The sequence below is a fragment of the Chlorocebus sabaeus genome, chromosome 29 (assembly GCF_047675955.1).
Source record: "Chlorocebus sabaeus isolate Y175 chromosome 29, mChlSab1.0.hap1, whole genome shotgun sequence".
NCBI lineage: Eukaryota > Metazoa > Chordata > Mammalia > Primates > Cercopithecidae > Chlorocebus > Chlorocebus sabaeus.
The window spans coordinates 22726103-22741527 of record NC_132932.1 but is presented as its reverse complement, the minus strand read 5'-3'; the positions used below and the strand labels follow the sequence as shown (position 1 = coordinate 22741527).

General features: G+C 42.8%; 1 protein-coding gene across 2 annotated transcripts in view; it reads left to right on the top strand.

Moving 5' to 3' along the window:
- The window catches only part of BNC1 (basonuclin zinc finger protein 1), a 28806-nt gene extending 19333 nt beyond the window's left edge, over positions 1-9473 (top strand). For both annotated transcript variants that reach the window (XM_073013091.1, XM_037987794.2), the window contains exons 4-5: positions 547-2411; positions 7242-9473. In XM_073013091.1, coding sequence (XP_072869192.1) covers positions 547-2411; positions 7242-7926 — 2550 coding nt within the window. In that variant the 3' untranslated portion in view covers positions 7927-9473. The remainder of the gene's footprint in view (positions 1-546; positions 2412-7241) is intronic.
- Positions 9474-15425: the final 5952 nt, after the last annotated feature.

Genomic DNA, 15425 nt, shown 5'->3' with positions numbered 1-15425 from the left:
AACACTCCAGTGTAATTACAGCTGTGCTTTGTGAACGTGCGCAATAGATCAATACAAGTTCATTTGTTTTCTGATGTTAGTTGCTTAGGAAGATTATTAAACTTGCAGCAAATGAATACTTGAGCTGTATCTCGGCCTGATTGTTCCATCTATCCTCTTTAGATAAAGAAGTTACTATTGTTCAAATGATACATATTTTAATTTTAGTAGGGAAAATTATTACATCTAATGCAAAACAAGCAATTGGTCTGAAATGAGGTGAAAAATAATCACTACATTTCCCTGACTTCAGCTTGAGTAATGTGATTTTATTTGTCTCTTTTGCACCAATTGTAGGAGTACTGCTAATATTTGTGCAGCTTATGGTCTGCACAAAGCTTCTGACCTGGGAGAGTAGGGTAAGCAGGGACTAAATTCTCCAAAGCTCTGTGTTCATCTTTTCCTTATATGCACAAAAGTATCCCATAGTCTAGTGGACTACATTTTTAGAGGAAAGGGTAAAGAGTTGTAAATTAATCACATTTCTAACATCTGGTTTGGGTTTAGGATGCATCAGGAAAGGTGTTGGATCACTGGAGCATCATGACCAGTGAGGAAGAAGTGGCCACCTTGCAGCAGTTCCTTCGTTTTGGAGAGACTAAATCTATAGTTGAACTCATGGCAATTCAAGAGAGAGAAGAGCAATCCATTATCATACCACCTTCCACAGCAAACGTAGATATCAGGGCTTTCATTGAGAGCTGCAGCCACAGGAATTCTAGCCTCCCCACTCCTGTGGACAAAGGAAACCCCAGCAGTATACACCCCTTTGAGAACCTCATAAGCAACATGACTTTCATGCTGCCTTTCCAGTTCTTCAACCCTCTGCCTCCTGCACTGATAGGGTCACTGCCCGAACAATATATGTTGGAGCAGGGTCATGACCAAAGTCAGGACCCCAGACAGGAAGTCCATGGGCCCTTCCCTAACAGCAGCTTCTTAACTTCCAGTTCCACACCATTTCAGGTTGAAAAAGATCAGTGTTTAAACTGTCCAGATGCTATTACTAAAAAAGAAGACAGCACCCATTTAAGTGACTCCAGATCATATAACATTGTCACTAAGTTTGAAAGGACACAGTTATCCCCTGAGGCCAAAGTGAAGCCTGAGAGGAATAGCCTTGGTACAAAGAAGGGCCGAGTGTTCTGCACCGCATGTGAGAAGACGTTCTATGACAAAGGCACCCTCAAAATCCACTACAATGCCGTCCACCTGAAGATCAAGCATAAGTGCACCATCGAAGGGTGTAACATGGTGTTCAGCTCCCTAAGGAGCCGGAATCGCCATAGCGCCAACCCCAACCCTCGGCTGCACATGCCAATGAACAGAAATAACCGGGACAAAGACCTCAGGAACAGCCTGAACCTGGCCAGCTCTGAGAACTACAAGTGCCCAGGTTTCACAGTGACGTCCCCAGACTGTAGGCCTCCTCCCAGCTACCCTGGTTCAGGAGAGGATTCCAAAGGCCAGCCAGCCTACCCAAACATTGGGCAAAATGGTGTGCTTTTTCCCAACCTAAAGACAGTCCAGCCAGTCCTTCCTTTCTACCGCAGTCCAGCCACACCTGCCGAGGTAGCAAACACGCCTGGGATACTGCCTTCCCTCCCGCTGTTGTCCTCTTCAATCCCAGAACAGCTCATTTCAAATGAAATGCCATTTGATGCCCTTCCCAAGAAGAAATCCAGGAAGTCCAGTATGCCTATCAAAATAGAGAAAGAAGCTGTGGAAATAGCTAATGAGAAAAGACATAACCTCAGCTCAGATGAAGACATGCCCCTACAGGTGGTCAGTGAAGATGAGCAGGAGGCCTGCAGTCCTCAGTCATACAGAGTATCTGAGGAGCAGCACGTACAGTCAGGAAGCTTAGGGAAGCCTCTCCCTGAAGGAGAGAGGCCCTGCCATCGTGAATCAGTGATTGAGTCCAGTGGAGCCATCAGCCGAACCCCTGAGCAGGCCACACACAATTCAGAGAGGGAGACTGAGCAGACACCAGCGTTGATCATGGTGCCAAGAGAGGTCGAGGATGGTGGCCATGAACACTACTTCACACCTGGGATGGAGCCCCAAGTTCCTTTTTCTGACTACATGGAACTGCAGCAGCGCCTGCTGACCGGGGGACTCTTCAGTGCTTTGTCCAACAGGGGAATGGCTTTTCCTTGTCTTGAAGATTCTAAAGAACTGGAGCACATGGGTCAACATGCATTAGCAAGGCAGATAGAAGAAAATCGCTTCCAGTGTGACATCTGCAAGAAGACCTTTAAAAATGCTTGCAGTGTGAAAATGCATCATAAGAATATGCATGTCAAAGAAATGCACACATGCACAGTGGAAGGCTGTAATGCTACCTTTCCCTCCCGCAGGAGCAGAGACAGGTAAGGCATCTGTAGGCAATCATGTTTTCTAAGGCAGTGGCTCTTAAAGTTTAACATGCATCAGAATCACCTGGAGAATTGTTAAAACACAGACTTATGGGCCCTACCCTAGAATTTCCACTTCATTAGGTCTAGGGTGAGGCCTGAGAGTTGGCATTTTTAACAAGTCCCCAGGTGATGCTGATGTTACTATTCTGGGGGCCACAGTTTGAGAAACAGTGTTGTATGAATTTTCGTATTTCAACATTCATGAATACAAGTTCCCAGATGATGCCGGTGTTACTATTCTGGGGGCTACAGTTTGATAAACCGTTCTATGAATTTTCATATTTCAACATTCATGAATTTTTACTTCCAAAAACCTAACCTAATTTGGCTGCAAAACCTGACCTGGAGTGATGTGAGGTTATTTGTAATCTTCTTTAATCTCCTTTTGTGTGGATTTATAAATATATATATATATAGTACAGATAGTAATGGATTTATTATAAGGCATTAACAGTGTTTCATTATATGCATCATTCTGCCTGTCTGAAGTCTGAGAAATTCTGAACTCAGAAACACATCTGGCCCCAAGGGTGTGGGATAAGAAATCGTGAACTGCGGCCAGGCGCAGTGGCTCATGCCTGTAATCCCAGCACTTTAGGGGGCCAAGGCAGGCAGATCACGAGGTCAAGAGATCGAGACCATCCTGGCCAACATGGTGAAACCCCATCTCCACTAAAAAATACAAAAATTAGCTGGGTGTGGTGGTGTGTTCCTGTAGTCATGTTCCAGCCACTGGGGAGGCTGAGGCAGGAGAATCACTTGAACCCAAGAGGCGGAGATTGCAGTGAGCTGAGATCGCACCACTGCACTCCAGCCTAGTGATAGAGTGAGACTGCATCTCAAACAAGAAAAAAAAGAAAAAAATCATGAACTAGTTGTCACATTAGCAGGTTGAGTAAAGCGTAAATAACTACTTGAATAAAAGTGAGAAGGGAGCTTTTTAAATTACCACGATAGCATCCCAAAACTTGACTCATTTTCATTTGATAATATGAAATCCATAGAATAAAATATTTTCCTTTATTTCTAGTTACCAAGCTACATTTGAAAGGAAGAATCACTGCTTGATCGAAAGTTTTTTAATTATTAAGATAAAAGAATAAAGGTAGTTGGCAGGTTGTTTCAGGGACTGTGATTTCTGGTTGAAAGATCCTGAGTTTTCATGACACACATAGAGGCAAACTGTTTACAAAGACCCCCGCTATAGAGCGTATCTCATCACTGTGGGGATAGCACTGGTGTTACTGTCTTGCTTGTGCTTTTCTTCATGAACTTGAGTCACTTAACCACTCTTCAGGTCACCTTCCTCCCCAGCCTATAAATTGGAAGAGCAAGCATACCAAAAGATGGCCCCAGGAGGCTTATGGAAAAGATCAGCTGCCTATCGATGAAATGGAATATGATAAATGCTAAATGGTACACTGAATATTAAAATGCTATATTTGCAGAAACAAGCTTGACTTGAAGCAGTTCAGCACCACCACTTGGTCCAAGTTGTAATGCCTAATTTGTTAAGAGGGTGAAAAGGTACATACTCCCACACACATTCCTGGACAGGGCTCATAAGAACATACTCATTGTCTTTAGCAAAGAGGATAGAGCACAGGAGATACTAGTTAAATGTTTATATTAAATCAGTGTTTCTACTGATAGGATGTTGAACCAAACCACCAAGGTACCCTAATTAGTGAACCAGTCCTTCTCCTTCAGCCTCCAAGAGGAGGAGTGTTTGTTCGTGAATAAGCTGTTGTTATAAAGAGACAATCATGTTGGTCATATTATCTTTGATATTTATGATACTGTTCTATCCTACAATATCTACTAAATTAGAAGGCATATTGGATTCAAGATACTTTTTCATTTGATACTTATTTTTTCATAGATTTAGTATTTCCTTATGTTCTGACCTATTTGTACTAATAGATCCAAGCCTTCCCCCACCACAACAGGAAAGCATCTTGCATTATAAATTAAAACCACGAATTAGTCTAGAGCTTGAAATGCATTTTACCTAGAATCTATGATTTAAGTTACAGTATTTTAAATTTGACTTTGTGGGCAGGTCCAGACCTAACACCATTTCTCTCAGTCAGAGATTGAGAACCACATTCTTGTAGGGACACCTAAGTTCTCTTTGAGCCACTGCTACTGCCAGCAACAGTTACCAAGACCCATCAGGAAGGGACTGGGACAGTACCCTGGATGCCTATTTACCCAGTGAATATTAAGAAATGTCTATGTTAGGTGTTGGGGACATAATCCCTGCCCACAGAGGCCTTCTGTAGTGTAGGAGACAGACCAGAAACAGGTAATTACAGTTGAATGTGATTACTTCTGCAGTGAGTGAAGGAAATGTAGGCTGATGTGGGCACATGGGAGGGCACCTTGAGAAGTTAAGGAAAGCTTCCTGGAAGAAGGGATATGTCTACACCAGTAACTAAAACGTTTTGGTCTTATAACGCCTTTACAAATACTTAAAACCTAAGGTTACTCAAGAGCTTTTCTTTATTTGGGTTATATCTATCAAAATTTATCATATTAGAAATTAAAAATTTTTTAATTGTAAAACTTTATATATTAACATGTTTATGAAAAAAAACTACATTTTCCAAAGCAAAAATTTAGTGAGATGAGTGACTTTGTTTTACATTTTTGTAAATCTCATTGTCTGACTTCATAGAAGACAGCTAGATTCTCATATCTGCTTCTGCATATGTTCTGTTGCAAAATCATGTCACGTAGCCTCTGAAAAACTCCACTGTGCACTCATGAGACAAGGTGAAAACGGCAAATAATATCTTAGTATTATGAAACTCTGACTTCAGGAACCCCCCGAAAAGACCTCAGGATCACTAGGGATGCTCAGAACACATTCTGAGAATCACTGGTCTGAACTAATCAAAATAGAAGCCAAGAGGAAGAGTTGGAGGAGAGATGTAGAGGTTGTAGGGTTGAAGGGAAGAGATGGAGACATGGGCAGTGAGTACAGGATTAGCAGAGTCCTAGAAACCAAAGCCTGGTACATGATCCAGAGGGTTTTTACAATTGTTGTAGTTACTTGTCTCAGGGGACATGGCACCTCAGGAAATGTATCTAACCCACTAAGGCTTGAGAGGAGTGAGAGAACCCACAAGTTAGCCATTAGTGTGCATGGAATACTCAGGAGTTGAGTATGAGGCCCAGAGGTTTGCTTTGTTCCGGTAGGGACCTTTCTTTACAAGGTTCCAATAAAAGTGATTGTCTTCCTTTTTAACCACTTGTATTTACTGGAACCTGTATATCAACCCAGTGTCTGGTTTTCTGCCGACACGTACCAGCCTCTTCAACCCAGAATGCTGACATAATCACAGGGCAGAGTTGGAGTTAAGAAGGGCTGCTTGCAAAGTGGGTGATCTGGGAGTATAATTCTGATTATGTCCAGAAAATATGTGTAAGGGAATAGAAGATGGAAGTTGAACAGTAGATTTTGTACATTTTATAAAGCTTCCCCCACACATGTCTTCGGGGATTTAGAAAGTTCAATTCTTAGTTATTTTGGTGAAGGTGTTTTCCCAACTTGACTCTGCCATAAATTCTGATATGTATTGGGGGAGTATTTTCTCTATTTGGAATAATTCTCTCATCACCTTTAAGATTGTAACCCCCTTGGTAAGGACTGTTTTTGCTTGTCAAAAGTTAGCAGAGGATTTCTGAGGAAGACCAACATTGATTTACAAGCTACTTCCAAATGATAACATGACTAAAAGGTGTGTGTCATAATGGATACTCATTATCTGTCCTTCGAGAGTAATCATTGGGTAGAAGATTGGTGGTATGCTTATTCTGCTGCATTTGCAAAACTTCTGTCTGGTATAGGATAGTGAAACATTACAAATATGAACTAAACTACATACACACACAATTATAGCCAATCGGATTCTCACCCACACTGGTAGAACTTTTGGGATGAAGTGTATGTCAGTGCTCTAGACGAGTGCTATCCAATAGAAATACGATGCAAGCTTCATATGAAATTTTAAATATTCTAATAGCCACTGTAAAAAAGTAAAGAGACCAGATGCAATAAAATTTAATAACATTTAACTTGAGTATATTCAAAATATCCTTTCAACATATGGTACTAGCCATTTTTCAGGTGTTCAGTATCCATATATGGCTAGTGGCTATCATTGGACAGTGCAGCCCCAGAAGGTAATATTTCCTGATTTCATTGAAATAAAGTCCTCTTCTTAGTTCCTTATAGTTTGTGACCAGTTTTCTCCTGGGATCTCCTGGTTCCAGTGTCCCTGTTAAACTGATCTAGTTGATGTAGTCTAGCCATTCTGGGAGAGAGACCAGAAACAGGCAATTACAGTTGAATGTGATGACTTCTACAGTGAGGGAAGTGCTGCTGTGGGCACATGGGAGGGCACCATGAGAAGTTAAGGAAAGCTTCCTGGAAGAAGGGGTATGTCAAACCAGCAGCTCTGAAACAGTGAGCTCATGTATAGAAAGTACATAAGGTACAGAAAGTATATCAAACAGATAGTGGAAATCAGGACTACATATTCTCAGTTTCCAGACTGTCGACTTTCTTGGTGAACACTAACTTCTGACAAGCAGTGAACAACAGTGGGCCTGTATCCACTAGACAGGTGTTACATCCCATGGGGGCCTACCCCCTTATCATCGGTGCTCCCATACCACACGTTTTTCCTAGTATCTACCAAATCTCTCCACTCAGAATGATGGCTGTTTCTAAAACAACCCAACCCATTACTAACCATCTTTTCACTCTTGTAGACACAGCTCAAACCTAAACCTCCACCAAAAAGCATTGAGCCAAGAAACACTGGAGAGCAGTGAAGATCATTTCCGTACAGCTTACCTTCTGAAAGATGTGGCTAAGGAAGCCTATCAGGATGTGGCTTTTACACAGCAAGCCTCCCAGACATCTGTCATCTTCAAAGGAGCAAGTCGAATGGGCAGTCTGGTTTACCCAATAACCCAAGTCCACAGTGCCAACCTGGAGAGCTACAACTCTGGCCCCTTGAGCGAGGGCACCATCCTGGATTTGAGCACTACCTCAAGCATGAAGTCAGAGAGTAGCAGCCATTCTTCCTGGGACTCTGACGGGGTGAGTGAGGAAGGCACTGTGCTTATGGAGGACAGTGATGGGAACTGTGAAGGGTCAAGCCTTGTCCCTGGGGAAGATGAGTACCCCATCTGTGTCCTGATGGAGAAGGCTGACCAGAGCCTTGCTAGCCTGCCTTCTGGGTTGCCCATAACCTGTCATCTCTGCCAAAAGACCTACAGTAACAAAGGGACCTTTAGGGCCCACTACAAAACTGTGCACCTCCGGCAGCTCCACAAATGCAAAGTACCAGGCTGCAACACCATGTTTTCGTCTGTTCGCAGTCGAAACAGACACAGCCAGAATCCCAACCTGCACAAAAGCCTGGCCTCATCTCCAAGTCACCTCCAGTAACAAGATGGCAAACTAAGTATGCTCAGATAAGCTTTTTTCATAATTAGGAATAAGGTAGTCCATAGAAATGTTTCTCTTCAATATCATTTGGGGTGAGTCAGGCAAAATTATTTGATTTGACTTGATAGTTTTCCACAGCAGAATGAGCAAAAGACAAACCTTGTGGGAAGATGACACTGGGGCAGCCCTTCCTATCATTTTTCTTAGTCCAAGAGGTCTTTCACTGATACAAGGAAAACTTGCAGAAATGCAGTTTTTCCCAGATTTGTTTACATGTTCCCTGGGACAGATCCAGGTCTGCATATTGACACCAGTGGGCCCAGTACCTGGGGGTGGCTTTAAATGAGGCTTGCAGTGTTAAGGGTCTTGGATAAGAAGTGTCCTGGCGAGGAAGACTCACCAGTCCCAAAGATAGCATTTTCAGTTCCTTCTTCAATTAGTTTGAAATCCAGACCTGAGTTTGGAAGACTGACTTTTTGAAACCATCCCTGTATTTGGAGTGGATAATTGTCCCTCCCCTCGGCCCTGCGCCAAAGGTCTCATATGTTACCCCAGGGAGTTCTCAGAGGATTGGGTTGGCCTCTAACATGTTCCTTGTTAATTCTTGTTCTGTAACATGCATTCAAGAAGCTAAGGGGAAAATATCTCATGCACTCAAATAATGGTCTTCAGTTTAATTTAAAAATATTTTGATAATATTTAATTTGTGCTTATGTGGTGTTTGGTGTGAGTGCAGATATTGCACTGTGTCACCTCTGGATCTCTGCTCAGAAGCAGAACAAGTGATGACCTAAATGTCAAAATCACCGCTCATTTTCATTTGGTGAACTTCAAAGTCTGTTATTTTTGGTCACCTGTGGAATGAATGCAAGCATGATTTTGGCAGGAACATTTGTACATATTCTGCCATAGATAATGTGGTTCTGATGGTTGTTGTGTATTTTCCATATCACTGGATCCCTCAGTCTTCACCCTTTTATAAATGTTTAAGATTAGGATGAACTTTTGAATTTACTTGGTAGGAAAAAAAGTAGGACATTATTGCCATATTGTATGTCTTAATATTTAACTTATTCTGAAATATATTCCCCACTGTTATATACATTTTCCATTGTAGAAAGGAAGTTTAATCAGTCCTGTGGAATGAAACCATCTCCTGAAATTCAGCATTTACAGTATTCTAAAAGCCTGTGTAGTTACAAAGACGTTGATTTTGTATTCAGAATTCAAGTTAACTATCTTTTAAATTCGTGGTTGATGTAAGTAATAAAAAACATTCTTAAAGTTGAGGCTTATAAGACATATTATTTCTGTGGTCTAAAGGTTTAAAAAAAGTCAACAACCTGTTACCAATTATTTCAACTTTTTTTGTTTTAATAAATGTGACAACTTAAAACTTGTTTCTATTTAAAGTGAGATGTATCTTTCAACTGTTTTGTTACCCAGCTGTTTAATATTCCAGTTTTCCCAAAGTGAAAAAATTTGTATACAAATGTTTCTATGATTTAATAAAAATATATGACACACTTTTTGTTTTAAAAGGCAAACATTTGTAAAAATGGTTTTGTCATATGGGCTGCATTTTGTACAAGTGTATATCCTTATGCACACACACAGAGATGCATTATGAATTTGACAGAGCTGAAAACCCTGGAGGGTGGGGGAGAGTCTGGTGGACAGAGAAGAGTGTCAGTAACTACTGACGCATCAAACAAAAATTGCAGAAATTAATGGGTTCAGAAAGAAACGAAGTGGTTACTTCATTGGGAGGAGGATTTGGGTGTGCTGATCTTTTATCAAGAAAAATATAGCCTGGGCCCGGTGGCTCACGCCTGTAATCCTAGCGCTTCGGGAGGCCAAGGTGGGCAGATTTCCTGAGGTCAGGAGTTCGAGACCAGCCTGGCCAACATGGCGAAGCCCTGTCTCTACTAAATGTACAAAAAATTAGGCATAATAGTGCATTCCTGTAATCCCAGCTACTCGGGAGGCTGAGGCATGAGAATCACTTGAATCTGGGAGGCAGAGGTTGCAGTGAGCTGAGTTCATGCCACTGCACTTCAGTCTGGTGACAGAGCAAGACTCCATCTCAAAAAAAAAAAAGATTTAAAAAAAAATGCGGGCCGGGCGCGGTGGCTCAAGCCTGTAATCCCAGCACTTTGGGAGGCCGAGACGGGCGGATCACGAGGTCAGGAGATCGAGACCATCCTGGCTAACACGGTGAAACCCTGTCTCTACTAAAAAATACAAAAAACTAGCCGGGCAAGGTGGCGGGTGCCTGTGGTCCCAGCTACTCGGGAGGCTGAGGCAGGAGAATGGCGGGAACCCGGGAGGCGCAGCTTGCAGTGAGCTGAGATCCGGCCACTGCACTCCAGCCTGGGCGACAGAGCAAAACTCCGTCTCAAAAAAAAAAAAAAAAAAAAAAATGCAGTAAAGAGAAGTCTCCAAATGCTCCAAATAGAATGCAGTAAAAAAATGTAAGCCTCTTCTTAAAAATGCAGGCTTTTTTAAAAAACAAATTTTTATAACTTAATTTTTTCACCTTTTTTCCTACCCTTCCTATATATATATATATATATATATATTTTTTTTTTTTTTTTTTTTTTTTTTTTTTGAGACGGAGTCTCGCTCTGTAGCCCAGGCTGGAGTGCAGTGGCCAGATTTCAGCTCACTGCAAGCTCCGCCTCCCGGGTTCACGCCATTCTCCGGCCTCAGCCTCCCGGGTAGCTGGGACTACAGGCGCCCGCCACCTCGCCCGGCTAGTTTTTTTTTGTATTTCTTAGTAGTGACGGGGTTTCACCATGTTAGCCAGGATGGTCTCGATCTCCTGACCTCGTGATCCACCCGTCTCGGCCTCCCAAAGTGCTGGGATTACAGGCTTGAGCCACCGCGCCCGGCCCCTTCCAATATATAAATAAGGGAATGATCGTATCTACCCATCCAGCCACTCTCTCAGTTGATGTTCTTGCTTCATATTTCACTGGGAGAAAAGTTACCAGAGGGAAACTTAACACATCTATCATCATCTGTACTGTTCTCACCCTACTCTAAGCCCTGTCTCCTTTCTGAATGATTGCAGTTGCCTCTTAACTGATCTGTTGTTTCCATTCATACATTGTACAATGGCCAAAATGGTCCTTCTAAGATGTACATCAGATGATGTAGTGCCTCATCTCAAAACCATCCGGTGGTTTCCCTTAACAGTATAAAATCCAGTCTCCCAAGGCCTACAGCTTTGTCATTTGGAAGCTTCCCACCCCTGCTACTTCACCATCTCCTTTTCCCACTAGTCTTACGTTTTAGCTGTTACCAGCTTTATCTTCCTTCTCCCACTGTTCTTCTGAAACCACTTTGCAGGATCCCACCCCACCAACTCTCCATATTCACAGTAGCTGGCTTCACATCCTACTCTTGGATAATTGGGAGAGAACCCCTCCCCCATTGTCCACCACATCCTTTTCAGTTTGTGTATAATCACACCCATCTTCATGTGGTCACATCTGCCTCAACCTCCTGAAAATCCACCTCATGCCCGGTGGGCTGTCACAGTAAGCTACAAACATCTCTATGAGAAAGTTACCAGGATCCCACCACCACCCATTTTGCTGTCACATTCAGACCCATCATGATCTCCCTGGGCTCAACACCTGTCATTGAGAGATGTGAAATTCCCTGGCTCAGCCTTTCTGGTTTTATCCACTTGCACCTATAGGGGGCTGTGTTTGGGTCCTCCATGATGCCCACGCCAACAGGGCTAAATGTGCATGAATTTTATTAAGATAAATTACTTTGAGATAAAATAGCCAGGCTGGGTGCAGTGGCTCACACCTGTAATCCCAGCACTTTGGGAGGCCGAGGCAGGCGAATTACGAAGTCAGGAGATGAGACCATCCTGACTAACATGGTGAAACCACATCTCTACTAAAAATGCAAAAAATCAACAGAATGTGGTGGTGAGCACCTGTAGTCCCAGCTACCCGGGAGGCTGAGGCAGGAGAATGGCATGAACCCGGGAGGCAGACACAGAGTGAGAATCTGTCCAAATATATGTATATATATATAATTACATATATATAATTATATATAATTTAATATATAATATATAATTTTTATATATTATATATAACATATACATACATATATATAGAGAGAGAGTGCCAAGCAAAGCTGGGAGAGCCAGCCTGTGCAACACAGGTTTGGCTCTCAGTGAAGGGGAGAGGGAGGGAAGGTCAGGTGAAAGTATCCAAAGCTGACACAGCCTGAGGGAAGTTCAGGAAGGCCACAATGAGCCCTTGAGCCAAGGTCAACAATCAGAGCAGTCCTGCGTCTCTGGGGAATGGGTTCCCTGCAATTATATTCCTGCCATGATCAGACATTGGCTTTGAGCAGCCCATGGGAAGAGTGCTGCAGAGCAAATGTTAACAGTGGATTTCAGAGTATAGTAGGGGGGAGCCCTTGGCCAAATCTTAACCTTTTTAAAGCCCCTACGTGCTGTTCAAGGTGCATTCAAACCTATACTTAACTTTTCTCTGGACTCAAAAGAAGTCCCTATTCTTTCTGAAGCCTGATGCCCTCACTTCACCCCTTTAGCTGCCTCAAGGGTGTGGTGCCAACCCTTCTTTCCCATTCATTATCAAACTCATCCTTTCTGGTGGCTCCATCTCTCTAGCCTATGACATTTGCAGATCTTTCTCATCTTAATGTATTAAAAGAAAGAAAAAGACAGCCTTCTGGACCCTGATCACAGATTTCTTCCAGTGATATTATCTCCTCCTTCTACAGCCGAGGACCTTAGAATAGCAGATTTTGCCTCTCCCCTAATCACTGCATTCTTGTTTCTTCCCCTTACCCTTTAGGGCTCCTTACCATTTAGGAAACTAAGGTTCCCAGTGACTTCCTGATGGCCATATCCAAAAGGACACATTTGCTTCTTCAGTGTCCCCTAGTCTTGTTCTTGACCTTTTCCTCTCCTCACTCTCATGCTTTCTCCTAGCTTGTCTCATTCATTCCCATGACGTTACTGTCTGTAGGCTGGTGCCTCCTAAGTCTACCCCTCCAACAGAGTCCTTCCAGAGCTGCACTCCTGACTAACAAGTACCTACTGGATATCACAGAATAATCCACAGCATCTCCAGCCCAACTTGTCCCAAACTCAGTTTGTCATTTCACCACCAATCAACCATTTCCCTCCTCCTGTTTCCTTGGATTGAAGAATGGTGCCACCACCCACCAGCCAACCCAAACTAAAAACCCAGGGTCAATACCAGGTACAGTTAAGAGCATAACTCTTCAGGTCCAACCCTCCCCAACACTGGGGTCAAACCTTGGCTACTCCACATACTAAATGAGTGGCCTTGTCCAAGTCACAGCTTTTTGAGTTTCAGTTTCTTCGTCTGTATAATAAGGAAAAAAAACAACACCTGTAATCCCAGCACTTTGGGATGTGGAGGCAGGTGGAACGTTTGAGGCCAGGAGTTCAAGACCAGCCTGGCCAACATAGTGAAACCCTGTCTCTACTGAAAATACAAAAATTAGCTGGGTGTGGTGGTGCATGCCTGTAGTCCCAGCTACTCAGGAGGCTGAGGCACAAGAATCGCTTGAACCCCAGAGGCAGAGGCTGCAGTGAGTCGAGGTCACACTGCTGCACTCCAGCCTGGACAACAGTGCGAGATTCTGTCTCAAAAAACAAAGAAACAAACAAAAACAGTCTCACCCCTCTCCCAAAAATGAAAAGGTATTGATCAGAATTCAAACACCCATACAACAATAACAAAATAGTCTGTACTTTAGTGGTTCATGATGAGGCTCAAATGACAAGGTGTATATGAAGCACTTAATGCCTGGAACATAAGCACTCAACAGACGTTAACTACAAGCATCTTCATCGTCATCATCTTCATCATCATCATCATTATCATCATCATCATCACTATCCTAGGCTGCTTTTATTTCATTTCCAATAGCCAGCAGTTGCCAAATCCCAACAAGTCTACCTACCAAAAAACACTAAAATTTTACCCCTTTTCATGTGCGTAATCAACGTTAGTTCAACAAGACGATCCTCTCCTTTCTCTTCATTCTCTAAGACTATCTCAGCAGTCTCAAATCCATCCTTCGGATGACATCCCCAGGGGGTTCTACAGTAACACAGACCAGGCTATGTCTCCGCTCCTCCAGTTGCTTCTCACTGCCGTCAGGGTAGAACTGCCAACAAGGCCAGGCCTGTCCTTCATGACCGTGCCTGGCCTCGGCAGGCTGACCCCAGCCCTTGCTCAACAGTCCCAGAGCTGGTCAGCTGCCTATGGCCATGCGTGTATTGCTGGCTCTGTGGGAGCTGCCTTTCCAGTCTCTGACCCACTAACCTTTGAGCCTCCCCTTGAGCCTCTGCTCAGGTATCATCATTTCCAGGAAGCCTCTTTTCACTCCTTCCTCCACAGTGCTGGGCCAGCCTATGGCACCATGTGGTCGAGGTTTGCTTACAGACTTGCTTTACCACCGCCCCCCAACCTCATTTGCAGTCCTACTGTCAGCACTCCCCCGTCAACAAAAGGCTTTACCCGTGGCCTCCAGTTTTCAATCAACAGATCTATTGAGAACCCACCTACTACGTGCCTAGCACTGTTGAATCTATGGTGGTAAGTATAATATACACTGTCCCTGCCCTTGTCCACAGGGCTCTGAACATGTATTTACATCCTCCCCTAGCAAGGGTCCAAGAATATATGGGCACAGATATGGCAGATTGTCTATTTTAGGTTATCTTTTTCCTGAGTGACCTAATTCACTCACATCCTGATTTTGCCTGATTTCTTAAAATCTATCTCTGTTAGGAAAGTTTATAAACCATTGATTCTTTTTTCCTTTATGATAAAATTTGCATAACATAAAATTTACCATTTTAACTATTTTAAAGTGTACAGTTCAGTGGCATTTAGTCCATTCACAATGTTGTGCAGCCATCGCCTCTATCTAGTTAAAACATATTCCATCACCCCAAAATAAAACCCTGTACCCATTAAGCAGTTTTCCCTTCACAGCAGCCCCTAGCAACCACTAATCTACTTTCTGCCTCTATGGATTTGCTTATTCTTGATATTTCCTGCAAGTGGAATCATACAAGAGCCTTTTGCAACTGGCTCCTTTTACTTAGTATAATGTTTTCAAGCTTCATTCCAGTTGTAAATGTATCATTCCTTCTTATTGCTAAATAGTATTTCATCGTGTGGATATGACATATCCATTTTAATTCGTTTATCCATTCATCAGCCAATGGACATTGAATTGTTTCCATTTTTTGGCTATTATGAATAATGCTGCTGTGAACATTCATGTACAAGTTTCTGTGTGGACATATGTTTTCAATTCACTTGGGTATATACCTAGGTATGGAATTGCTGGATCATATGGTAACTGTGTATTTAACTTTTTGAGAAACTGCCAGACTGTTTTCCTAAGGTCACTGATTCTTAAACATAGCTATACATTGGAATCACCTGGACAAC